Genomic DNA, 26,888 nt, shown 5'->3' with positions numbered 1-26,888 from the left:
TGAGATATAGGGTGAGGTGGATGTTCTTGAGATATAGGGTGAAATGGCCACATCGATGGCCATTTCATGTGTGACAGGGGAAAGAGGACCACACCAGGTCTACATGCCCCAGGAAATGGGCCTCCATATCATCTTCACCATATATGCCTAGAGCTGCCAACACCTAACACAAATAAGATCTTCCCAGAATTGTCAGTCATTACTTCTTGCTATCCTTATAAGAACAATAACTATAATCCTTATATTTGCTCGACTCAGATATGGACTTGAGTCATTTGTCGTTTCAGAACTCTGCAACATCAGAACAATCTCTCGGGATTATGCCTTTGCCACCTTCTCAAGTCCTGGAGGTAGATGGAAGGCTTAGCAGAAGAACAGGGAGCTAAGGCTGAGTCAGTGTGTACCACGCACCAAGTCATGCATTAGCCACTTTACACATGACACCTAGAATCCTCACTAGAAGCCATAAAGTAGCTATGTTATTCTCAATTTGCAGATGAGGAAATCAAAGCTCACAGAGGTTAAATAACTTGTCCAAAGTATTATGACAAAGACAGGATTTATACCGAAAGCCCTTTATATTTGGCAAAATTGTCAGTAAAGAACTTGCAGCTGTCAGGTATGACAAGCCTTTGAGTAAGGGTGAAAACGTACAGAAGCCACGGAATAACATGTAGCATTTCATATGATGGGCTATGATTGTGTGTGTGTGCATGTATACGTGCCTGCAAGTGTGTCTCTGTGTTGGGGGCAGAGTGACAGGAATAAAGGAGGGGTAAAAGAGGAAAGAAAATAAACATGACACCCACTATAAAAGTTATATTCTTCTCTGCCACATCAACCTAATATTTCAGAAATACAAGGCTCAGAATAGACGATGTGTTTCCTATAGGTCATACTCTAAAGAGTGAGTTTGACTGAAATTGGGTTACACTCATTATTTCTGATTAATGATTACTGAGTATTCAGAATTTGCTAGGCCCTAATTTTAACATTAAACTCATGGGAGTTCAAACTTTCACTTGGAAGCTTATTTAAATGTAAAGTCAAGCTGTCCTTAGATTTACAGGGGAAAAATAGGTAATCTTATCCTAGAAAAGAAGAACAGTGACCAAAAGATTCATTTTCTTCCTTTATCTTCTACTAGTGACCAGAGACATCTGAGATAAGACACGCTTATTAGATATGCTGAAATAAGATGAGTTTCTTTCTTACTATTCATAAGGAAACTAGAATTATTTATAAATTTATGCATTACACATCAAATATTTATTGCATTCCTACATGTGTTAAGCCCTGTGCTAAGGCTAAGAGTACATATGTGAAAAAGACAAACAAGGACCCTGGCCTCATGGAGATGATGGTATATATTTATTCCTTTCTTCCCTTCCAACAGGAAAAGTAAAAAGAAACCCCGAGGCATATTACGGTGAAACTGTAGAACACTACAGATAAAGAGAACATCTTAAACGTAGCTAGAGAGGGGGAAAAAAACAGATTACATACAGAGGAATGATGATTAGGATGACAGTTGACTTTCAGTAGAAATAATGAAATCCAGAAGCCAGTGAAATGATATCTACAAAGCTCTGAGAGAAAATAACTATCAATCTAGAACTGTATATCCAGAGAAAACACTGTTTACGAATAAGAGTAAAACAAAAAAATTTTCAGTAAAATAAAAAGTGAGATAATTTACCATCAATAGAGTTTCACTAAAGGAACTTCTAAAGACTTTACTTCAAGAAGAGTTAATTAAAGTAGATCTGAGATATAAAAAGGAATGGTGAAAAGTGAAATTGGTAAAACACGTGGATAAATCTAAACAAATGTTGATGTAAAACAAAAATGATAATATCTAAATTGTTGAACTGAAAATAAGGTGTGTCTAAAACATAGGACAAAAAGTATATACAAGCCAGGCTGATGATATTTGGAGTTTAAGAATACCAAGTTCCTTTTACTGATTAGAAGAAGGCTATAACTAATGATTTATAAAATTAAATATGAATGTTGTGATTTCCAGGGTAACCACTAAAAATAAAAATTCATATAATATCTACACTAGTAGAGAGGATAAAATGGAATGAGAAAAATATAGTACTTCAATCAATCTACAGATAATATAAATAAAAGCAAATATTACAGTAATTGCAATAGAAACAAATGCAAATATTGCAATTACAATGAATATAAGTAGACTAAACTCTATAGTTTAAGAAAAAATATTGTCAAATTAAACTTTAACAATTATATATCATATATGCATAGCAGGTATATGTAGACATTATACATACAGCATATATGTATAGCAAATATTTAAATACATATAACATAATTTAAAATAGCAGATATGCTATATAGAGTCTCATCTTAAGCATATGGACACAGGAAGGTTGAAAGGCAAATGGTAAAAAAAAAATATACCATGTAAATATTAACCAAAAGAAACTTGATATCGTTGTATGAATAGCAGACAAAATAGACCTTAAGGCAAAAGCATTTCTAGAGATGAAGGGGATCATAAAAAAAACCTTCAAATCAGTAAAGACTAACAGCCTAATAGAAAATTTGGCAATATATAAATAGTCATATCACAGAAGAGGAACCCAAGACAGCCAATAAACCTATGAAAAGATGCTCAACCTCATTAGTAATCAGAAAAATTCAAGTTAAAATCATAATAAGATATCCATTTATATCTACCAGTTGGACAACAATTAAAATTCTTCATGATGCCAAGTGTTGGTAAGATTGTAAAGGAAACTTTTATACAATGTTCGTGGAGTTAAAATTGGTACAACGATTATAAAAAACAACTTATCATCTTATAAGGCTGAAAATGCTCATACCATTTGCTGTTCAGTTTCATTCCTAGGTGCACTCCTTACCGGAGTCTTCTCAAACATTTTTGGCAGAGGTCACAGTAAGAAACACAGCTGGTTGCCAGAGGGGAGGGGGGCGAGGGGATGAGTGAATTAGGTGAGGGAGATTTAGAGGGTACAAACTTCCAACTACAAAATAAATGACTCAAGGGGATGAAATGTACAGCATGGGGAATACAGTCAATAATAATGTAATATCTTCATATGGTGACAGATGTAAACTAGACTTACGTTGTGCACCAGGAACTAACATAGTGTTGGAGGTCAATTATACTTCAAAAAAAACCCCAAACACATAGAAAAAGAGAACAGATTTATGGTTATCAGAGGCAGGGGATGGGGGAAAGGGGAATTGGAAAGAAAAAAGTATGTTTTATACCACAATCCAGAAAAAAACTACACATACACACACACACACACACACACACACAAGTATATATATACTTACATACATATAATTTTATATATGCTGACATTTTCTGTTTCCTTTTTTTCTTAAATGCTGGTCATGACCCGCCAATAGGTCATAACTCACAGTTTAAAAACCTTACCCAAGGAAACTCTTGTACATGTTTGTTAGGCCATATGTACAAGAATGTCATAGCAGCATTTTTTGTAACATTATAAACTAAAACAACAAAAATCTGCATCAACAAGAAAACAGATACATTATAGAATGATACAACAGTGAAGATGAACGGAATGGTATTCACATAAACATGGATAGATTTCACAAAAAACCGTTGAGCCAAGAGTCACAAAGCTTTTGCACAGCAAAGGAAACCATAAACAAGACCGAAAGACAACCCTCAGAATGGGAGAAGATATTTGCAAATGAAGCAACCAACAAAGGATTAATCTCCAAAATTTACAAGCAGCTCATGCAGCTCAATAACAAAAAAAAAAAACAACCCAATCCAAAAATGGGCAGAAGACCTAAATAGACATTTCTCCAAAGAAGACATACAAATGGCCAACAAACACATGAAAGAATGCTCAACATCATTAATCATTAGAGAAATGCAAATCAAAGCTACAATGAGATATCATCTCACACCAGTCAGAATAGCCATCATCAAAAAATCTAGAAACAATAAATCCTGGAGAGCGTGTGGAGAAAAGGGAACACTCTTGCACTGCTGGTGGAAATGTAAATTGATACAGCCACTATGGAGAACAGTATGGAGGTTCCTTAAAAAACTACAAACAGAACTAACATACGACCCAGCAATCCCACTACTGGGCATATACCCTGAGAAAACCATAATTCAAAAAGAGTCATGTACCAAAATGTTCATTGCAGCTCTATTTACAATAGCCAGGACATGGAAGCAACCTAAGTGTCCATCAACAGATGAATGGATAAAGAAGGTGTGGCACATATATACAATGGAATATTACTCAGCCATAAAAAGAAACGAAATTGAGTTATTTGTAGTGAGGTGGATGGACCTAGAGTCTGTCATATAGAGTGAAGTAAGTCAGAAAGGGAAAAACAAATACTGTATGATAACACATATATATGGAATGTAAGAAAAAAAAAAGGTCATGAAGAACCTAGGGGTAAGACAGGAAGAAAGACACAGACCTACTAGAGAATGGACTTGAGGATATGGAGAGGGGAAAGGCTAAGCTGTGACAAAGTGAGAGAGTGGCATGGACATATACACACTACCAAACGTAAAATAGATAGCTAGGGGGAAGCAGCCGCATAGCACAGGGAGATCAGCTCGGTGCTTTGTGACCACCTAGAGGGGTGGGATAGGGAGGGTGGGAGGGAGGGAGGGAGATGCAAGAGGGAGGAGATATGGTAACATATGTATAACTGATTCACTTTGTTATAAAGCAGAAACTAACACACCATTGTAAAGTAATTATACTCCAATAAAGATGTTAAAAAAAAAGAATACACAGTATGATTTCCATTTCTATAGAATTCAAAAATGAGAAAATATATTACTTAGGGATATATCCAAGTAGACAGTAAAACCGTAAAGTAAAGCAAGGGAATAAAAAATGCAAAACAAGAATGCTCTCATTCTTAAACTGGGTACTGAATACAGACACTCTTTTATTATTGTCTAAACAGTACATGCAGAGTGTCTTGATATGTATGACACTTCCATATTAAAAAAAAGTCCCTCTAGTTTATGTAGGTATTAAGATACTAAACCACAGTGAACAGAGCATTCTAAAAACAGGGGAGGGCTCTTGTATATGATTAATAAGTGACTGAAAATAGCATGTCAAGGCGCTCAAAACAGCTTCTTACCACCCCCAAAATCTGTGGGTCAGTGTGGGGTTAACTCTGATGTGAATCTTTCCCTTGTAACTAGATTATAGAAATTTGTTAAACTAGGATTGATTTTGTAATGACTATGTGGCAACTGCCAATACCCATGAGACCAAAAGATCGCCAAGAACAAGTTGAAGAAGTTGAGGTTTTTGTTCATTGCAATGAAGGAAAACACATGCCATGAAGAACCACAGGAAGTCTCAGTAAGAGGGCGTTTGAAAGGATTTAATGTAGAATTTGGGGTTATGTTAGGTAATTTGGGGGAGAGTTCAAGGCAACAGGGATTTGCTCTAGATTAGGTGATGTCAGGAAGTGGGGACAACGCTATGACTGGTATCTTAAGTTTTATCAAGAAGATGGGCCAACTAAAAGGCTAAAGCTGTAATTGGTAAGGAGGTAGCAGGAGATTCACATTAGCCAAGAGAGGGGGATGTCTGATACTTTGTGGCTTGACCAGTCACCTTGTTTTGGTCTATGCTTAGACAAGATCAGGAAGTATTCTTATTTTCTCTCACTTCATCCTGGTTGCAGAGTGATCGTGTGGGAGGCTGGTGCTCTGAGGTCGTTTATGTCCACCAGGAGAACGCCACAGCCTGCCTGTGAGTGCCAGAGCAGCTCCCAACAACATCAAGGCCCACATGTAAATGTCAGATCAGTTTCCGGATGTCAGGAGCTGTATTTCTCTTCCTCATAACAAAGCACTATATATTTCCTCCTGCACTCTCTGTGTGTATCTTCCAACCATTGGTACTATCCTCTTTTAAGTTACTGAGACTAATATTTTGTCTATTTCAGTTATATTTCATCTGTTTGCAGTAATCACTACAAATTCATCAAAAACACAACCACCAAGTTCCTCCTTTAAAATTACAAAGACTTTCACAAGGACATACAGCAGCATGAAATGTCACCACATGGCACGAATATATATAAGATCAGCTCATCAATATCATATTAGAACTATTTCATTTGGGGGATCTCTGTCATGTCACTTTTATCTTAGGGGTCTTTCTGAGTTCAGCTGAGGTGCTAATTAGGAAAAATGATCATTATGACTGTCTTTGTGTTGCATGGCAACTGCCTCAGCTAACATAATCATGTGGAATTTTGTAGGTCTCATTAAGATAGCAACATGAACTAACTGGCTGTGTCGGGGATCCCTTTCATTCTATTTCTATAGAGTTACTTTTAAAACTAGACCAACAGCAACCAACTTGTTAAAACCAGAAGGGGTTGGAGAAAATGTCAAGGGTTGCTCAGCCCACTGTAAGAGGGAGCCTCCCTCTATCCGTCCTTGCTGTAATCGTTTTCAGTGCTACAGCAATAAAATCTCTTTACTTTTATCCAATCCAAGGTAAATGACAATAAAGGTTGTGTTTCCAACTGATTAGAGAATGAGTCACTTTCTGACTCATTTCATCTCTTAGAGGTCACCGTGGGAATTTCAATTTTATGGTCTATTGAACATGGAGACAGCCCACTGGCACTGCAGCATTCTCTCACAACAAATAAAGGACATTCACTGCCAATAAAATATCATTCACACTTCCTTTTTGAAAACCACTCCATGAACAGCAAATAAGATACTTCCAGCACTGACAGATACTCTCTGAGATCTCGTAGACTCATAGCTGGAATACTGAAGAAATAATGGTCTCTGTTTTCAGCTTTAAAAAATGAGGAGGGATTTTGTTTATATCAAGTTAAACACTCATCGTGTAAATTTCCAGCTGTCACAGATGCTAACAACTATTAATTGTTGTTGTCAATGAGGTGTAAGAACCAATGAGAGCTCTGTTTCTTCCTCTACTTTGAGACAATAATGTAATAAACTCATCTTCCTCCTTAGACTCTGAAACCACTGAGTGTAGTCCATGTTTTATTTATCTTTGTATCCTTATCCCCTAGTATACCAATAGGTTATCAATAAATGTTGTAGGACGGACGGACGGATGGGTCAAAGGATAGATCAATTGGATAAGTGGATAGCTGCGTTTATTAAGTTATTGTTATACCAATAAAAGAAGTACAAGTGAGTCAGAAGTTCTGTATTGATGCATTAACATCTCCTAAGGAGGACACAGAACCTTCAATTTGTTATTATTTATTCTTACACCCTTCTGACAACAACTTGTCTTATACCTTTCAGTGGCAGCTGGAAATTTGCTCTGTTCAGAAGGCAAATGTATTTGGCACGTCTCTCATGTGTATGTGTATGTGTGTGTGTGTGTACGTGTATTTTAATTCCATTCTCCTGACAGAAGAAAACCACATTTGTTCCATAACTTGCTTAAGCCTGACATGCTTTAAGTGGGACCCTGCCATTTATTCATTCATTCATTCATTTATCCATTCATTTGCTTATTCATCCATCCATCTAATCATTTAACAAATATTCATTGAGTACCTGCTATAGGGATTCTTTTAGGCACTAGAACTACTTCATTGAACATTATAGACAAAAAACCCGGCCCTCATGGTTATGAAGCTTATATTCTAGTGGAGGAAGAAAGATAATAAACAAGATAAGTAAAGTATATAGCATATAAATATTAAGAGGAAAAAACACAGCAAGGGGTTATGTTAGTTTGGGTAGGCTAACTTCCATAATGAACAACTTGCAAATTCCACTGACTTAACACATTAAAAGTTTCTCTCTCTATATATAACCTAATGTTGATCTGACAAGATTTAGGGGAAATTTTGTGTGAATTAGACCCGCAGTTACCATCCATACTAACTAGCAGATGAGTTGATGGCAGAACTTTCAATTAGCAATGCATGGATACACAAGCCCCTTGGGTCTTGTACTGAAAAGAATATTTCAGTAATTACAACTGGCATTTAGAAATTAAAGACAAAATTACTCTCCCCATACAGAAGCTTGAGGCAACTCCTGATTGATTGAAAGACCCATGAGTCACAGTCCCTAGTTACTGTTGTCTGAGCAAATGAGGGTCCAGGGTGTAGGGAAGAGGTAAACAGTAATAGAATAAAAAATGGAAATGATTAAATACTAGGGATCAAATAAAAGAATACTGTATAAGAATTGAAGAAATAGTTATTGAGAAATTCCTTAAGTCCTCAGACCCTGCAACTGGAAGGTCAGTCATTTGTTAAAATCCCATTTCCTTTCTTCACTGCCCTGAAATGGCAAACCACACCTGGGCAGAGTCTGGTGGGAAAAGAGCTGGGTGGAAAAAACAAACAGACAAACTTTGATACTTATTCCATCCAACTCTACTAACACGCATTCTATCCTCTTAGTGTTCTTATTTCCACTATTTATAATATATAAAATCAATCACCTCTCTTATCTAATAGGTATATTTTGAGACCTTGTAGGACTCTTCCCTAGGAATAAATGTGATCTGAAAACAGATCCGCTCTCTCAAGGACTAAGGGTCCAAGATGGATAAATACAAAGAAAATCACACCTAGGTGTGGTATAATAACTGTTAAAAATCCAATGGAAAAGGGGAAAATATTAAAAGTAATTGAAGAAAAATATCATTACCTTCAAAGGAGCAACAGTATATTGACATCTGATTTTTTAACAGAAACACTGGAAACCAGAAGCCAACGGAATAATATCTTCAAATTACTGAAAGTTAACAACTTCTAACCAAGAATTGAATAAGCTGGCAAAAACATGTTTGGAACTGAGTGAAGTAAAGCCATGCTAAGAAAAACAAAACTTGAGAGTATTTATCACCAGGAGAACTTACACTAAAGGAAATGCTAAAGGTTACCCTTTAGGCAGAGGGAAAATTATTCCAGATACAAATACAGAGATGTAGTAATAAAGAATATAGAGCAACAAGAAGGGTAACTATGTAGTTAATTTAAGTGAATACTGACTACAAAATAATAATATCTTGTGGGATTAAGTATGTTATAGACTGAATGTATCCCCCCCACAATTCAAATGTTGAAACATAACTCCCAATGTGATGGTATTTGGAGGTGGAGCCTTTGGGAGGTGATTGATCCCCTTATAAAAGAGACCCCAGAGAGCTCCCTTGCCCTTTCTGCCATGTGAGGACACAGTAAGACTATAGCTATGAACCAGAAAGCAGACCCTCACCACACAACAAATCTTCAAGAACCCTGATCTTAGACTTCCCAGTCTCCAGGACTACGAAAAATAAATGGCTGCCGTTTAAAAGCCACCCAGTCTATGGCGTTCTGTTACAGCTGCCTGAATGGACTAGGACAAGCTACATATATCTGTAAGTATAAATACATATGTGTGTATATGTGTGTGCACAGATATAGATAGACATACAGCTATTTAAAATATACAATAGCACTAGGAGGGGAGTAAAGGGAATTAAAGAGTCTTAAGGTCCTGCTATTGTCTTGGAAGTACCAAAAGTACTAATTAATATTAGATTTTAACAAGTCAAGAATGTATGTTGTAATCTCTAGAGTAATCTTTAGATGAGTGATAAAAAATGTATAGATATTAGAGGAGATAAATAGAAAAACACTTAGACAACCTAAATGAAGGCAAATAAGTAGAGATAAAAGAACAGAATAGATGGGACAAAGAGAGAATGAGTAAATGAGAGGCAGATTTTAAGTAAAATATGTGAGTTATTTCATTACTACAAATGGAACATATATACTAATTAAATGACAATTGTCAGACTAGATTTAAAACATGTGCATGCAATTATATGCTGCTTACAAGAGACACACCTTAAACATAAGGAAACAGAGAGGTTGAAAGTAAAGAATAAGGAGGATTTACCAAACATACACTAACCAAAGACAGCTATTGCAGCCATACTAATTGCAAAGTAAACTTCAAGGAAAAAATCATAACTTAGAGATAAGGAAAGATTTTTCATAATTATAAAGGTTTCTGTACATGTGTAAAATCTCATAATTCTAAATATTTAAGCACTCAAGACTCTAACTTCAACATATATAAAGCAAATATTATCAAACTAAAAGGAAAAATAGAAAATCCACAATCATTATTGAGGTTAGTATATATTTCTCTCAATATCAGACAGAATATGTAGATAAAAAAATCAGTAGGGATATGGAAGATTTGGACAACACAATTAAGAAACATCATTAAAAGACATAACTAGGATACTCAAATCAATCCTGCAGAATTCATTTTCTTTCAAGGAAACAGGAAATATTCAACAAAACTGACCCTATTCTGGGCCAAATTTCAAATACTGAAACCACACAGAGTATGTTCTCTGACCACAGTGGAATTAAGCTAGAATTCAGTATCAAAAAGGGATACAGAAAATCTCTAGGAAATTATAAATTAAGAAAGACAATCATAAATAATTCATAAAGAAAAAGATGATGATGGAAATTAGCAAATAGAAAGAATGAAATGAATATCATAAAATAATTGATATGTGTGGGATGCAGCTAAAGCAGTGGAAACAGGGAAATTCATATCCTTAAATGTATATGTCATAAAAGAACAAAGGCTGGAAAATCAAGTATCTAAATACCTGAATCAAAAAATTGTTAATCAAAAATAAATTCAAAGAAAGTAAAAGAAAAGAAAGAGCAAGGAAGAAACCAATAAAATTGAAAATATACAATATGGCAAGAAAAAAAGATATAAGTATTAGAAAAGATAGTATAATTGTGCAGAAATAAAATCTGAAAGGCACCACAGAAACTGTTATAATTAAGAAGTGATTTAACAAGATTTCTGGATACAGATTAGACTACCCAAATCAATTCGTATTTCTACATATCAACAACAATTAGAAAACAAAAATTTTAAAAGCATACTATTTATAATAACATAAAAACCAAATACTTGGAATAAATATAATAATGTATAAGACCAGGAAAACTATAAAATATTACTGAGGGAAATTAAAGGCAAATAAATGAAGGGGCACATAGTGTTTGTCGACTGAGACTAAATACTGAAAGATATCAAATCTGTCCAGAAGTATCTACTGATGTAATGCAGCCCCTATAAAAATGCCAGTAGGACTTGTTTTCTGGAAAGCTGATTCTAAAACATAGTTGAAAATACCAGAGGCCAATAATACTCAGGGCGTTTTGAACAAAAACAAAAAAGTAGGAAGTCTAGTGGATATAAAATTTTATTATAAAGCTACAATAATGAAAATAATGTGTCATTGGCACAAGGTTAGGCATAATAGAGTGTTCAGAAATGATACTTGATTTGCGAAGGTTAACACTGTACAGCAGTGAAAAAATAATCTTCAGTGAATGGTGCTGGGTCAAGTAGATACCCATATTAAAATATGAAAATGAAGCCCTAACTAACAGCATATACAATCTAGTTGGAACTCATTTTTGTAAGTGTAAAGATAAAAGCTAAAATAATAACAATTACAGAAGATCACATGGGAGAATATTTTCATCATTTGGGAGTTAGAAAAAGTTTTGTTTTGTTTTTTTAAACAGAACACAGAAAAAAAATCCCACTGATCTCATATAGGAAAAGATGAACAAATTGAGTTATGAAAACTTAGAGATTTCTATTAATCAATGGCACCAGTAAGAGAAGAAAAAGGCAAATCAGAAGTTGGGAAAAAATATCTCCAACACAAGGAACCAACACTGTTTGTATGCAGGATATATTAAGAACTCCTTCACACTAGTCAATAAAAGACTGACAATCTAATAGAAAAAAAGAGACCTGAACTAGTACTTCACAAAAAAGGATGTTCAGATGGTCAATAAACATATGAAAATATCTTCATTCTCAATAGTAATAAAGAAAAATGCAAAGTAATCTACTGCACACCCAACAAAATTATGAAAATAGAAAAACAAAAAACAGGGTTGGTAAAAATATAAAGTAATCAACTTCCAGGCATTGCTAGTGAGAGGATAACCTGGAACAACCTATAAGTTATAAAACAGTGAAAATAAGTAGACAAATACAACAAAAATGGATGTCTCACAAACATACTGTTGACCAAAAGTACTTAGAAACAAACAAACACACCCTGTATGAGTCAATTTATATAAAATATAAAAAAGTCAAAGTTAATCTATGGTGTTAGCAGGAGAGTATTTATACCTGGGGAATAAGAAGGGACTAGTGTTTGCGAGGAGGAAGAAGAAAGGTTTCTGGGGTGTTAGTAATGTTCTATTTCTTCACCTGAATGATAGTTACACAGAAATTGTGATGATTTGCCAAGCTGCACACCACTGCTTCTCAACCCCAAGTGACTTTTGCTCTTCAGGGGACATTTGGCAATGTCTGGAGGAACTTTTCATTGTTACCACTGGAAAAGGGCGGAGTGCTACTGGCATCTAACGGGTAGAGGCCAGGGATGCTGCTAAACATCTTATAGTCCACAGGACAGCCCCTCCCCCTCCCTCCTCCACAAAGAATCATATTGTCCACAATATCAGTGATGTTGAAACTGAGAAATCCTGTTGTACACTTGTCATTTGTGCCCTTTTGTGTAAGTTAACTCTAGTTTTTAAAAAAAAAGCCATGTGCATGTTTTTTATTCATAAACAGAAAGGATGCCAGCCTCTTTCCAAGTTTTCCTCTTTCTATTCATTTGCTTCTTGTTAATTTGATTTGTTGTCCTCTAGTGGTCACTAAGGGTGGAGAGGGACAAATGCTCCTGCAAAATTGTATACAAGCAAAACTATAACTGAGGAAATTCTGTCCATTAATTATTTCCTCTATAACTCATTATTTGACTCTACTGGAAGAACCTTTATATCCAACTCTGAAATGCCAAGTAAACGAAAGCAGAATTGGAGAAAGCATTATCCCACACAGAAACAAATTTTCTAGGAAGAGTCCAGGGTCTAAAAGAGCAACTTCTGCATTACTTACATGAGTCACAGATGTATCATGTTTCTTTTAAGTAGAAAGCAAAGTGCATCATTGATGCTGTTCTGTATATGTATATGGAGAAATATCCAAAGTAAATACTTTGATTTCATGGGAAAAACAGGAAGGTACCCAGGATTATTTTTGCATCTTGATTTGCAGATGACTAAACTCAGTTTAGAAAAAGAATACCAATATCAACAAAAGCTACGTTGCAACACATTATGTCAATGATTCCATCAGTGCTCATTCCCCCAGATCTGGTAAATGATGTTTGCCAATGACTAAGAGGCAAGTATGAAGAGGAATTTATGCGAGACAAAGAACTGAAGATGGTTGCTTAGGTAAATCAAAGTAATGTATCCAAAGAAAGAAATGAGATAACGTAAATGGTTCATTTCTTTAGAGCTGCTTATCTCAATGTAGTGTGGAAACATAATATGAACTGCTCAATTTATGATCAATTTTATGAAAAAGTACAGGAGAAATAACATTGGTTAAATAATGCAATCAGTGAACACAGGAGACCTCAATAGAACACAGTCGTCCTCATTCAGAGAAGCTGGAAATGAAGGTCACTCACTCTTACTACTAAACTATTCACTTTTCCTCCCAAGATAGCCTCTTAACTCCTATAAGAGAATGAGTTAGTGAGGATAAAAGATAAACCAAACCCAACCAAACCAGGTAAACCTGATGTGATGCCAGCATCCCCGACCTCAACCACAGGAAAGAGAGGTCAACATGGAGTTGCCTGGAGATGAGATTATTACGTGCCATCCAGAGCAGAAGAGATGAAGGGACCTTGGGAGGGAGAAAACGTACCAGTTGATCCAGGGTCAGATTTCTTAAAAGGATGGAGCTTGGCATGCCCAAGGAGTAGTAGAGACCTTATCGTGCTTGGACTCCAGTTCAACTGAACTTAGAAAACAATGACTCTTGATGTGCACCCTGGCTGGCAGACGGAAACCCACAGCCATGACATTCCCGCAGGCTAAACATGGAGGCGAATGATAAAGCTGTCTCCCTTCACCCTTTCTCAAGAACTAGCTTGGGAGGAAATTCAGGGGCTACTTCAGCTGATGTGAAGAGCAGGCTGGATATATGATACTCATCTCGCCAGTCACCCCAAATGTCTAAGAATGTCTCAAGGGCAATTGTCTGTGCCTTCTGAGAAGCCACGTGGAGCCAGGTATGGCTCTAAGAGAGCCAGAGGGTGGTTTTCAGATGCAGCAAGAGACCATGTTCTGTGAGGCTTCCAGTTGTACTGTGTTTTATAGTTTAAAAAAATAAGCATATTGTTCCGTTTTTGTCTGTCTGTCCCTTCCTCTCTCTCTCTGTCTCTCTCTCTCTCTCACACACACACCACACCCTGCCAAGGCAGTGCTGAGCCTGTGGCTGGGCTACACTTTTAGTTCTACTCTCTATCCCTACCTTTTAAATACTCTTCTTCCTTCTTGCTTTCCCCCACTCCAAACCCTTCAGTCATCAAAACTGACTTTCCACACAAAGGCAAGAAACTCACGCGACTTTGGCACAGACGGTGCAGCGCCAGCTTCCATCAAGGCCTGAGACCCGGCACTGGCTGCACACTCTGAGTGAGCAGGCCTGGCACGGGTCTCCGCGGTCGAATATCAAGCCCAGGTTTCTCTGACAGTGAGCACAGACCCTGCCGGTCTCTTGTTGGGTCTTCCCACTTCTACGTTTTGCTTCCAAAAGTTCACTTTTCAGCTTCCTGGAAGAAGAGAAAAAAAATCACTTACAAAATGCCCCAAAAACAAACCAGAGGAGCAGAGCTATCTTCATTTAAGGGGTGTTTTCATTTGCAAGAATATTTGAAAGAATCAAGGAGGTAGAGTCAAATGACTCAAAAAACACAATTTCTCCCTCCAGAATCAATAATCCTTTGATCTCAGTAGTGGAAAAACATGTTTCTGTTTTAATTTGACATCTTCCACTAGCACTACTATTTTGCTATTAGTATTTATTTACATTCTACTCTATCTTCTCCAGGGTATCCTTGATACCATAACATAGGAATACAACCCCAGTCTACAGGCATGCACAATACCATGTTCTCTCCTTGCCTAGATATATTACGTGAGGCGAGAGTGTGAAATCAAGCTTGGCAACATGGGTACTTTCCTTAAGAGAGCCAATGAAGAGTTTGCTGCAAAGACACTGTCCATCATTTCAGGTCAAAATGCTTCCGCTTAACATATGAGGGTTTCCAACAACTTCCACTGACCTGGGGGCTCTGCTATTAGATATGCCTTTCTTTGAATAGAGGTTCCTTCATGAATTAGTTGTTCAACCTTAAACAATGATTTACCCACTCAACTTCAGTCTCTTCAGTTCTAAACTGGGAGTATTAACATTCTACTGGGACTGTTTTTTTTTGTTTTGTTTTTTTGCAGTACGCAGGCCTCTCACTGCTGCGGCCTCTCCCGTTGCAGAGCACAGGCTCCGGACGCGCAGGCTCAGTGGCCATGGCTCATGGGCCCAGCCGCTCCGCGGCATGTGGGATCTTCCCAGACCGGAGCACGAACCCGTGTCCCCTGCATCGGCAGGCGGACTCTCAACCACTGCGCCACCAGGGAAGCCCAACATTCTACTGGGACTGTTTTTAAGATTAAATGAGAAGATGCTGGACTAGGAGGATGCGGAATTCACATCTCCACACAACTAGGGTACCTCACAGGCACCAGTTGGGGACCACGGACACCTAAGGGGACAGGAGGAACCCCCTAGCAACCAGGTAGGACGTGGGGAGTAGGGGGTAGTGAGGGGGAGTGAAGGGGGAGGAGAAGTGGAGGCAGGACAAGACCAGTGCCCCTGAGGGGTGGCTGTGGGAGGGGAAGGGATCCCACACCCGAAGGGGGAAATTGGGGAACCACTGGAAGGGCAGAGGATCAAAAGGGGGCGTGGCCAGGTTTCCACTGCCCACTTGGGCCCCCAGGAGCCTGCTGAGATCCTCTGCCCACCAAGGCCGCCTCTAGCCACGCAGGTCCTGAGGGAGTGGGAGCGAGGGAAGGGGGAGCAAAAGTAAAGGCCGGACCAACAGGACCAACACACTTGAGTGGCGGCTGGGGGAGGGGAGGAGTTCCTACACCCAGCGGGATCCACTCACAGGTTAGGGGTCCAGCGGGGAAGGAGGAGAACAGAAGGGTGCGTGGGGTGGGTAGTGGAGGAACGGAAGGGAATGCAGCCAGCGCTTTCCCTATCCACTTAGGCACCAGGGAGCCTGTTGGGCTCCGGGGCCTAATCCTCTGCCCTCTGGAGCCTCCCTCCTGCCGTGCAGAGCCCAAGCCCACCCCTACACACCCACCCAGGGCCCTACTGCTGCACTCAGAGACCCCATCCAACACTGTGCCTAAACCCCACCCACACACCCTCACTCAGGGCCCTACCTCCAAACTCCGGAACGCCACACTCCAGAAGCCCTCCTTTCCACGTGCTGCCTCTCCCCTTCCCTGCAGGTCCTAAGCAGAGGCCCTGCCCCACGCTTGAACTTTGCCCTGCCTAGGCTCCGCCCCCAAGGCCTTTTCCGGCTGTGGTCCTGAGCCTGGGCCCTGACCCATGCTCAAACGTCACCCCAGCCACCCCCATGCAGGTCCCGCCCCACCCTAGACCCCACCCCTGCCTAAGTTCCACCTCCCACCTAAACTCCTCCCACCACAGCCAAGGCTTTTTTCCCCCCCGTTTTTCCTCTTTTAGATTAGGGCTGTTTTACCTTGCTGATTTCTTTATATTTTTACTTTTTCTAATAAATCTTTTATTTTTCTAACTTTATTTTATTCTTTATACTTTGTTATTGTTCTGCTCCTTTTGGCTTGTTCGCCTTTTTTTGTTTTTTCCTCTTTCTGTTGTGGTTTTATTTTTCCTTGTTGCAGTTGTTTCAATTATATTTTAATTTTTCCTGATATATTTTTTATCTTTCTAATTTTATTTTATTTTTTATTCTTTGTTATTGTATTGCTCCTTTTTTCTTTTTTCTTTTTTTTTTTTGGCATGCCACATGACTTGCAGGATCTTGGTTCCCAGGCCGGAGGTCAGGTCTGAGCTCCTGTGGTAGGAGCTCCGAGTCCAAACCACTGGACTAGCAGAGAACCTCAGACCCCAGGGAATATTAATCGGAGTGAGGTCTCCCAGACCTCACTGTGATGACCTCCCAGTGAGGTCATCTCAGCACCAAGACCAGGCTCTATCCAACTGCCTGCAAACTCCAGTACTGGACGCCTCAGGCCAAACAACCAGTAAGACAGGAGAACAGCCCCACCCATTAAAAAACAAAAAAGAAACGACAAAAAAATATGTTACAGATGAAGGAGCAAGGTAAAAACCTACAAGACCAGATAAATGAAGATGAAATAGGCAACCCACTTGAAAAAGAATTCAGAGTAATGATAATAAAGATGATACAAAATCTCAGAAACAGAATGGAGAAAATACAAGAAATGTTTAACAAGGATCTACAAGAACTAAAGAGCAAACAAACAGTGATGAACAACACAACAATTGAAATTAAAAATACTCTAGGAGGAAACAATCGCAGAATAACTGAGGCAGAAGAATGGATAAGTGAACTGGGAGAAAAAATGGTAGAAATAACTGCCGGGAACAGAATAAATAAAAAAGAATGAAAAGAATTGAGGACAGTCTCAGAGATCACTGGGACAACATTAAACCCACCAACATGCAAATTACAGGGTTCCTAGAAGAAGAAGAGAAAAAGACAGAGTCTGACAAAATATTTGAAGAGATTATAGTTGAAAACGTCCCTAACATGGGAAAGGAAATAGTCAATCAAGTCCAGGAAGCACAGAGAGTCCCATAAAGGTTAATCCAAAGAGAAACACGCCAAGACACACTTTAAACAAGCTATCAAAAATTAAATGCAAAGAAAAAATATTAAAAGCAGCAAGGGAAAAGTAACAAATAACATACAAGGGAATCCCCATTAGGTTAACAGCTGATCTTTCAGCAGAAACTCTGCAAGCCAGAAGGGAGTGGCAGGACATATTTAAAGTGATGAAAGGGAAAAACCTACAACCAAGATTACTCTACGCAGCAAGGATCTCATTCAGATTAGATGGAGAAATCAAAAGCTTTACAGACAAGTAAAAGCTACAATAATTCAGCACCACCAAAACAGCTTTACAACAAATGCTAAAGGAACTTCTCTAAGCGGGATACACAAGAGAAGAAAAAGACCAACAAAAACAAAAGCAAATCAATTAAGAAAATGATAATAGGAACATACATATTGATAATCACCTTGAATGTAAATGGATTAAATGCTCCAACCAAAGGACACAGGTTGAATGGATACAAAAACAAGACCCTTATATATGCTGTCTACAAGAAACCCACTTCAGGCCTAGGGACACATACAGACTGAAAGTGAGGGGATGGGAAAAGATATTCCATGCAAGTGGAAATAACAAGAAAGCTGGAGTAGCAATACTTACATCAGATAAAATAGACTTTAAAATAAAGATAGTTACAAGAGATAAGGAAGGACACTAGGACACTACATAATGATCAAGGGATCAACCCAAGAAGAAAACATAACGATTATAAATATTTATGCACTCAACATAGGAGCACCACAATACATAAGGCAAATGCTAACAGCCATAAAAGGAGAAATCGACAGTAACACAATAGAGGGGTACTTTAACACCCCACTTACACCAACAGACAGATCATCCAGACAGAAAATAAATCAGGAAACACAAGTTTTAAATGACACAACAGACCAGATAGACTTAACTGATATTTTTAGGACATTCCCCCTGAAAGCAGAAGAATATACTTTCTTCTCAAGTGCACACAGAACATTCCCCAGAATAGATCACATCTTGGGTCACAAATCAAGCCTTGGAAAATTTAAGAAAATTGAAATAGTATTGAGCATCTTTTCCGACCACAATGCTATGAGATTAGAAATCAATTACAGGGGAGAAAAACAGAAAAAAAACACAAATACACTGAGAGAAACAGTGCCCTGCTAAATAACCAAGAGATCACTGAAGAAATTAGAGATAATCAAAAAATACCTAAAAACAGGACTTCCCTGGTGGCGCAGTGGTTGAGAGCCCGCCTGCCGATGCAGGGGGTGTCCCGGTCTGGGAAGATCCCACATGCCACGGAGCGGCTAGGCCCGTGAGCCATGGCCGCTGAGCCTGCGCGTCTGGAGCCTGTGCTCCGCAACGGGAGAGGCCACAACAGTGAGAGGCCTGCGTACCGCAAAAAAAGAAAAACAAAAAAGAAACCGAGAAACAAATGACAACAAAAACACGACAATCCAAAACCTATGGGACGGAGCAAAAGAAGTTCTAAGAGGGAAGTTCATAGCAATTCAAGTTCTCCTCAAGAAACAACAAAAATCTCAAATAAACAATCTAATCTTATACCTAAAGGAACTAGAGAAAGACGAACAAACAAAACCCAAAGTTAGTAGAAGAAAAGATATCATAAAGATCAGAGCAGAAATAAATGAATTAAAAACAAAGAAACAACAGCAAGATCAATAAAACTAAAAGCTGGTTCTTTGAGAAGATAAACAAAATTGGTAAACCTTTAGCCAGACTTATCAAGAAAAAAAAGGAGAGGACTCAAATCAATAAAATTAGAAATGAAAAACAAGAGATTACAACTGACACTGCAGAAATACAAAAGATCATAAGAGACTACTACAAGCAACTATATGCCAATAAAATGGACAACCTGGAAGAAATGGACAAATTCTTGGAAAACTACAACCTTCCAAGATTGAACCAGGAAGAATTAGAAAATATAAACAGACCAACCACAGGTAATGAAATTGAAACTGTAATTAAAAATCTTCCAACAAACAAAAGTCCAGGACCAGATGGCTTCACAGGCAAATTCTATCAAACATTTAGAGAAAAGGTAACATCTATCCTTCCCAAACTCCTGCAAAAAATTGCAGAGGGAGGAACACTCCCAAACTCATTCTACGAGGCCACCATCACCTGGATACCAAAACCAGACAAAGGTATTAAAAACGAAGAAAATTATAGACCAACATCATTGAAGAACAAAGGCACAAAATTCCTCAACAAAGTACTAACAAACAGAATCCAACAATACATTAAAAGGATCATATACCATGATCAAGTGGGATTTATCCCAGGGATGCAAGGATTCTTCATTATACACAGAACAATCAGTGTGATACACCATATTAACAAATTAAAGTATAAAAACCATATGATCATCTCAATAGATACAGAAAAAGCTTTTGACAAAATTCAACACCCATTTATAATGAAAACTCTCCAGAAAGGAGGTATAGAGGGAACCTACCGCAACATAATGAAAGCCATATATGACAAATCCACAGCAAACATCATTCTCAATGGTAAAAAACTGAAAGCATTTCTTCTAAGATCAGGAACAAGACAAGGATGTCCACTCTCATCAGTATTATTCAACATAGTACTGGAAGTCCTAGCCACAGCAATCAGAGAAGAAAAAGAAATAAAAGGAAAACAAATTGGAAAAGAAGAAGTAAAACTGTCACTGTTTGCCGATGACATGACACTATACACAGAAAATCCTAAAGATGCCAACAGAAAACTACTAGAACTAATCAATGAATTTGGTAAGGGTGCAGGATACAAAATTAATACACAGAAATCTCTTGCATTCCGATACACTAACAATGCAAGATCAAAATGAGAAATCAGGGAAACAATCCCATTTACCATCACAACAAAAATATTAAAACACCTAGGAATAGACCTACCTAAAGAGGCAAAAGACCTGTACTCAGAAAACTATAAAACACTGATGAAAGAAATCAAAGATAACATAAACAGATGGAGAGATATACAGTGCTCCTGGATTAGAAGAATCAATATTGTGAAAATAACTGTACTACCCAAAGCAATCTACAGGTTCAGTGCAATCCATATCAAATTACCAATGGCATATTTCACAGAAGAAGAAATTTTACACTTTGTATAGAAACACAAAAGACCCTGAATAGCCAAAGCAATCTTGAGAAAGAAAAACGGAGCTGGAGGAATCAGGCTCCATGACTTCAGACTATACCAGAAATCTACAGTAATCAAGACAGTATGGTACTGGCGCAAAAACAGAAATATAGATCAATGGAACAGGATAGAAAGCCCAGAGATAAACCCACACACATATGGTCACCTTATCTTTGATAAAGGAGGCAGGAGTGTACAGTGGAGAAAGGACAGCCTCTTCAATAAGTGGTGCTGGGAAAACTGGACAGGTACATGTAAAAGTATGAGATTAGATTACTCCCTAACACCATATACAAAAACAAGCTCAAAATGGATTAAAGACCTAAATGTAAGGCCAGAAACTATCAAACTCTTAGAGGAAAACATAGGCAGAACACTCTATGACATAAATCACAAGATCCTTTTTGACCCACCTCCCAGAGTAAGGGAAATAAAAACAAAAATAAACAAATGGGACCTAATGAAAGATAAAAGCTTTTGCACAGCAAAGGAAACCATAAACAAGATGAAAAGACAACCCTTAGAATGGGAAAAAATATTTGCAAACGAAGCAACTGACAAAGGATTAATCTCCAAAATATACAAGCAGCTCATACGGCTCAATATCACAAAAACAAACAACCCAATCCAAAAATGGGCAGAAGACCTAAATAGACATTTCTCCAAAGAAGATATACAGCTGGCCAACAAATACATGAAAAGATGTTCAACACCACTAATCATTAGAAAAATGCAAATCAAAACTACAATGAGGTATCACCTCACACCAGAGAATGGCCATCACCAAAAAATCTAGAAACAATAAATGCTGGAGAGGGTGTGGAGAAAAGGGAACTTCCTGCACTGTTGGTGGAAATGTGAATTGGTACAGCCACTATGGAGAACAGTATGGAGGTTCCATAAGAAACTAACAATAGAACTACCATATGACCAAGCAATCCCACTACTGGGCATATACCCTTAGAAAACCATAATTCAAAAAGAGTCATGTACCACAATGTTCATTGCAGCTCTATTTACAATAGCCAGGGCATGGAAGCAACCTAAGTGTCCCTTGACATATGAATGGATAAAGAAGATGTGGCACATATATACAATGGAATGTTACTCAGCCATAAAAAGGAACAAAATTGACTTATTTGTAGTGAGGTAGATGGACCTAGAATCTGTCATACAGACTGAAGTAAGTCAGAAGGAGAAAAACAAATACTGTATGCTAAAACATATAAAAAGCGGTACTGATGAACCTAGTGGCAGGGCAGGAATAAAGACGCAGATGTAGAGAATGGACTTGAGGGTAAGGGGAAGCTGGGATGAAGTGAGAGAGTGGCATGGACATATATACACTACCAAATGTAAAATAGATAGCTAGTGGGGAGCAGCTGCATAGCACAGGGAGATCAGCTCGGTGCTCTGTGTCCACCTAGAGGGGTGGGACAGGGAGGGTGGGAGGGAGATTCAAGAGGGAGGGGACATGGAGATATATGTATACATATAGCTGATTCACCACAACAATGTAAAGCAAATATACTCCAATAAAGATGTATTAAAAAAAAAAAAAAAGTACTGTTTCCCAACTGTCATCCCCACAGATTCTGGTATAATCGGTTTGAGATGTGGCCCATGCAATGATTTTTTTTAAAGCTTCCCTATGTATTCTAATGCACTGCCAGATTTGGAAAACACTCCTCTAGAAGAAAGGTTCACTCCCACTTAAATGCTTCACAGACATGCCATTCTTTTGTTATCCAGCTCCATTCCCTCCTTCAATACATTTCCAGAAAAAACCAAAAACAGACAAACAAAAATACCCCCAGACATCCCCGGATCATCACACACATCTCATACCACCTCCTTCTACGCTTGTGGTTCTCTGCTTTGTTATACCCAACTAGATTAGCATCTCCCCAAAGGCAGGAACGATGGCTTTAGTTTCTTATATATACTGCTCAGGACTCAATTCTGTGCTAGATCATAAGATCCTTAAATGTTTACAACTATTACCTCTTTTGGGCCTTCAAAGTAGTTTATGAGATATTATGAGCCTCATGTTAAAGATAGTAAGCAGTAGAGATAAAATCAGAAAGCAAGTCTTTGAATTCCTAGCCTAATGAGAGATTCATAAATGGAGAACTTTAAAAGTGAGGTTTCCAAAAACCTATGGTTCTTTGTCTCACTCATTCATCCAGTGAGCATTTATTGAGTGCCTATTGTGTGCTAGGCATTCTGTACTTCAGATACGAAAATGAGTCAAAACAGGACACCTACTAAGGACTCCCAGTATCCTTGATGTCAGTCAAGAAGAGGACAAACGATGCAAGATGATTCATCTGCTGCAACAGGCAGCCATACAGGGCACTCTTAAGTCCTCACTCTAGGATAAACAACAAGGTCCTACTGTACAGCACAGGGAACTATATTCCACATCCTGTGATAAACCATAATGGAAAAGACTATAAAAAAGAATATATATATATATATATATATGTATAACTTAATCACTTTGCTGTACAGTAGAAACTAACACAACATTGTAAATCAGCTGTACTTCAATTTTTAAAAATAACTAAAAATATAGTGGCCATATGATCCGGCATTCCCATTCCTGGGCATATATCTGGAAAAGATGAAAACTCTAATTTGAAAAGACACATGCACCCCAATGTCTATAGCAGCACTATTTACAATAGGCAAGACATGAAAGCAACCTAAATATCCCTTGACAGATTAATGGATAAAGAAGATGTGATACACACACGCACACACACACACACACACACACACACACACACACACACACACAATGGAATACTACTCAGCCATAAAAAAGAATAATGCCATTGGCAGCAACATGGACGCACCTAGAGATTACCATACTGAGTGAAGTAAGTCAGAAAGACAAATACCATTTGATATCACTTATACATGGAATCTAAAATATGACACAAATGAACTTATTTATGAAACAGAAACAGACTCACAAACATAGAAAACAAACTTATGGTCACCAGAAGGAAAAGAGCCTGGGGGAGGGATAAATTAGGAGTTTGATGTTAGCATATAGAAACTATTGTACTATATATAAAATAGATAAACAATAAGGTCCTACTGTATAGCACAGGGAACTATATTCAATATCCTGTAATAAACCATAATAGAAAAGAAAAAAAGAGTCCTCACTCTCTTGTCCAACTGAACACAAATGACCAGAACCCACAACACATGCTTTTCTAATCCCTTATTTAGAGCTTACAAAGCATCTTTATGTCCTTTTTTCATGAGCAACTGGCTCCTGAAATTGAGTGTAAGAAAAGTTCCACACAATTTACTTTTGAAAACCTGTAAAGGCTACAAGTTTTAAAATAACAGGATGAGTTCTCATTTGAAGATTGCAGTTGTATTATTTGGAAGAGCATAACAGACCTTTAAACACCTCAGGGCACAGGAGAAATAAAACACTGCCTAGTCAAAACACTGCCTAGATCTTTAAACACCTCAGGGCACAGGAGAAATAAAACACTGCCTAGTCAAATAAAACACTGCCTAGACCTTTAAACACCTCAGGGCACAGGAGAAATAAAACACTGCCTGTAACAATTCATGCAACAACGATAACGAAACACCGTGATCAAAATGAGTAAAACAAAGAACGATCCTAGACTGAGTCCTATCCCAGTAGGCTGGTGGGCCAAAGAATAAGAAACTGAGAACAGGAAGTATTGCAGGATACTCCAAGAGACTAATTCTCTTCCGGAAATAAATTCTAGGATCAGGTGCCTGAAGTTTAACCACTTAGCAGCTCCTTAACTACAGTGGGCGAGACCACTTGGAGAAATTATGGCCATAAAGTCAAACATTTATATCGCATCTTTCTTTGTGTTCTATTCACAGGACTTTATTTGCAATTGGGTTTCACTGAGCTCCCAGTTCTAGAGTCTGAAAAGACTTGGGACTCTGTATAAATCAGGCCACAGGGAAGCAAGAACTTCAAGGTCCAAACACACCAATTGGGAATTCCTAAGGCAATTGGTGTTAATTGTCCCACATATCCTGAGAGCTAACTCTGAGACTATGGAAAAAGCTGGGGAGAATTCCATAGGCCGGCATCAAATATTAAGCACATCGACTCAAGAAAATGCATAACCTAAAAGTTGAGAATTGTTTTATTTGGCAGACTTTCTGAGGATTTAAGCCCAGGAGGCAGCCTCTCAGATAGCTCTGAGGGGCTGCTCAGAAGAGGGAAAGGAGGACTCAGGAAATATAGAAGTTTTGCAAAACACAAAAAAACAAACACACAAACAAAAAACAGGTAGTCGGAACATCAAAAGATTACCGTTAAGTAAAGTAAACCAACCAAACATCTCAAGTTAATGAATTCAGCGGTTTTCTATGTATGGGAAGATGCAAGAGTCCGGGCTCATTGAAATCATTCCTTTGATATGCACCTTAGCTACGTAGGGCCAGTATCCAGTTCTTTCCCATCCTGAGTCCCAGCTTACTGGTTTTTCAAATCTGTGAGAAATTGACCTAATTCAATCACATCTAGGATAATTTCACCTTAAATGGACACAACGATTTTCAGACGCTCAAGAAGAAGAGAAAGGATAATGGGAGGGTAACTGCAGCCAGGAAAAGAAAGTGTGCAATTGGAGAATAAGTACCAAGGGGAAAGGGAAGTACAGGGAGCTAGGAGAGAGGAACAGGATGGAAGATGTCTCTTTCCTCTGCTTTACTAGCCCCCACTCACAAAGCAAGGTGGACCTCATTTGGTTCCTGCATTGCTGGTCCAGTCTCAGGAAGGTATCTGAGAAAGGTGAGTTTCTGGGCTGTAAGTATTAGGGGAAACACTGACTGAAACTGCCCACCCTGGCCAGGCACCACAGTAACCATCTGCATGAGTTATTTTACAACAGGAGATCCTGGTAAGGAATACAGAACAAGCCACCACCAACCGGAAGAATTCGGGAAAGGTCAAAAGGAGATGAAAGGAGACGCCAGTCCGTATGTCCTCCCAACCTCCCAGAATCCTCCTTGCTGGAATTCATCTTGGCTGAGGGATGTGTGCACCACCAGCAAGGACCCTGAGTCAGAATGATTGGTCAAAGACAACCCGGAAACTAACCCCATCACCGTAAAACCCGAGACTGTGAGCCACGTGGCAGAGCAGTTCTCCTGGGTTCCCTTACCCTGCTGCTCTCCACCCAGGCGCCCCTTCCCAATAAAGTCTCTTGCTTTGTCAGCACGTGTGTCTCCTCGGACAATTCTTTTCCGAGTGTTAGACAAGAGCCTACTCTCGGGCCCTGGAAGGGGTCCCCCTTCCTGCAACATAAGCACAGTATCTGTTCATCTCTCTCATCCACATAAGCTAGAAATGCTTCTGGTTCCAAGTAACAGGCTTAAAAAATTGGGTTTCATTTCTTCCCCCCACAAACAAGAAATCCAGAATTAGGTAGTTGCTTGTATTAGCTCAGCTGCAAAATCAGGTCATTAAGAATTCATTTCATTCTGATGGTCCCCTATCTTCAAGGTATGGCTCATCATTCTTATGTAAAATGGCCAGGCATCTTCAGCAGAGCATCCAAGTTTAAGGCAGGAAGAATAGGGAGGGCGTGTCAGTTACACCTGTAGCTTAATAGAAAAGCAAAAATTGATTCAGAATTCCTTCCATCAAGAAGGACTTCCCTAATGAAGTCCTCCTTAGGTTCCCTTGACCAGACACTGTCACAGCATCACCATTAGCTGCAAGGGAGGCTGGGAAAGTGGAACAACTTGGGACTGCAGATCCCTGCCCTCCTGCCATCAGATGTGGTAACATGACTCACACTGGTCCATGAAATGTGATATGTGACTCCAGA

The 26,888-nt window shown here is 38.6% G+C and overlaps 1 protein-coding gene across 1 annotated transcript in view; it reads right to left on the bottom strand.

Annotated features, from left to right (window-relative positions):
- SYTL5 (synaptotagmin like 5) overlaps positions 1-26,888 on the bottom strand; it is a 131,262-nt gene that overhangs the window by 57,793 nt on the left and 46,581 nt on the right. Inside the window, exon 3 of the mRNA XM_049704794.1 lies at positions 14,532-14,741. Within this exon, the coding sequence (XP_049560751.1) occupies positions 14,532-14,741 (210 nt within the window). The remainder of the gene's footprint in view (positions 1-14,531; positions 14,742-26,888) is intronic.

The sequence above is a fragment of the Orcinus orca genome, chromosome X (genome assembly GCF_937001465.1).
Source record: "Orcinus orca chromosome X, mOrcOrc1.1, whole genome shotgun sequence".
NCBI lineage: Eukaryota > Metazoa > Chordata > Mammalia > Artiodactyla > Delphinidae > Orcinus > Orcinus orca.
This window is presented reverse-complemented; position numbering and strand designations above follow the sequence as displayed.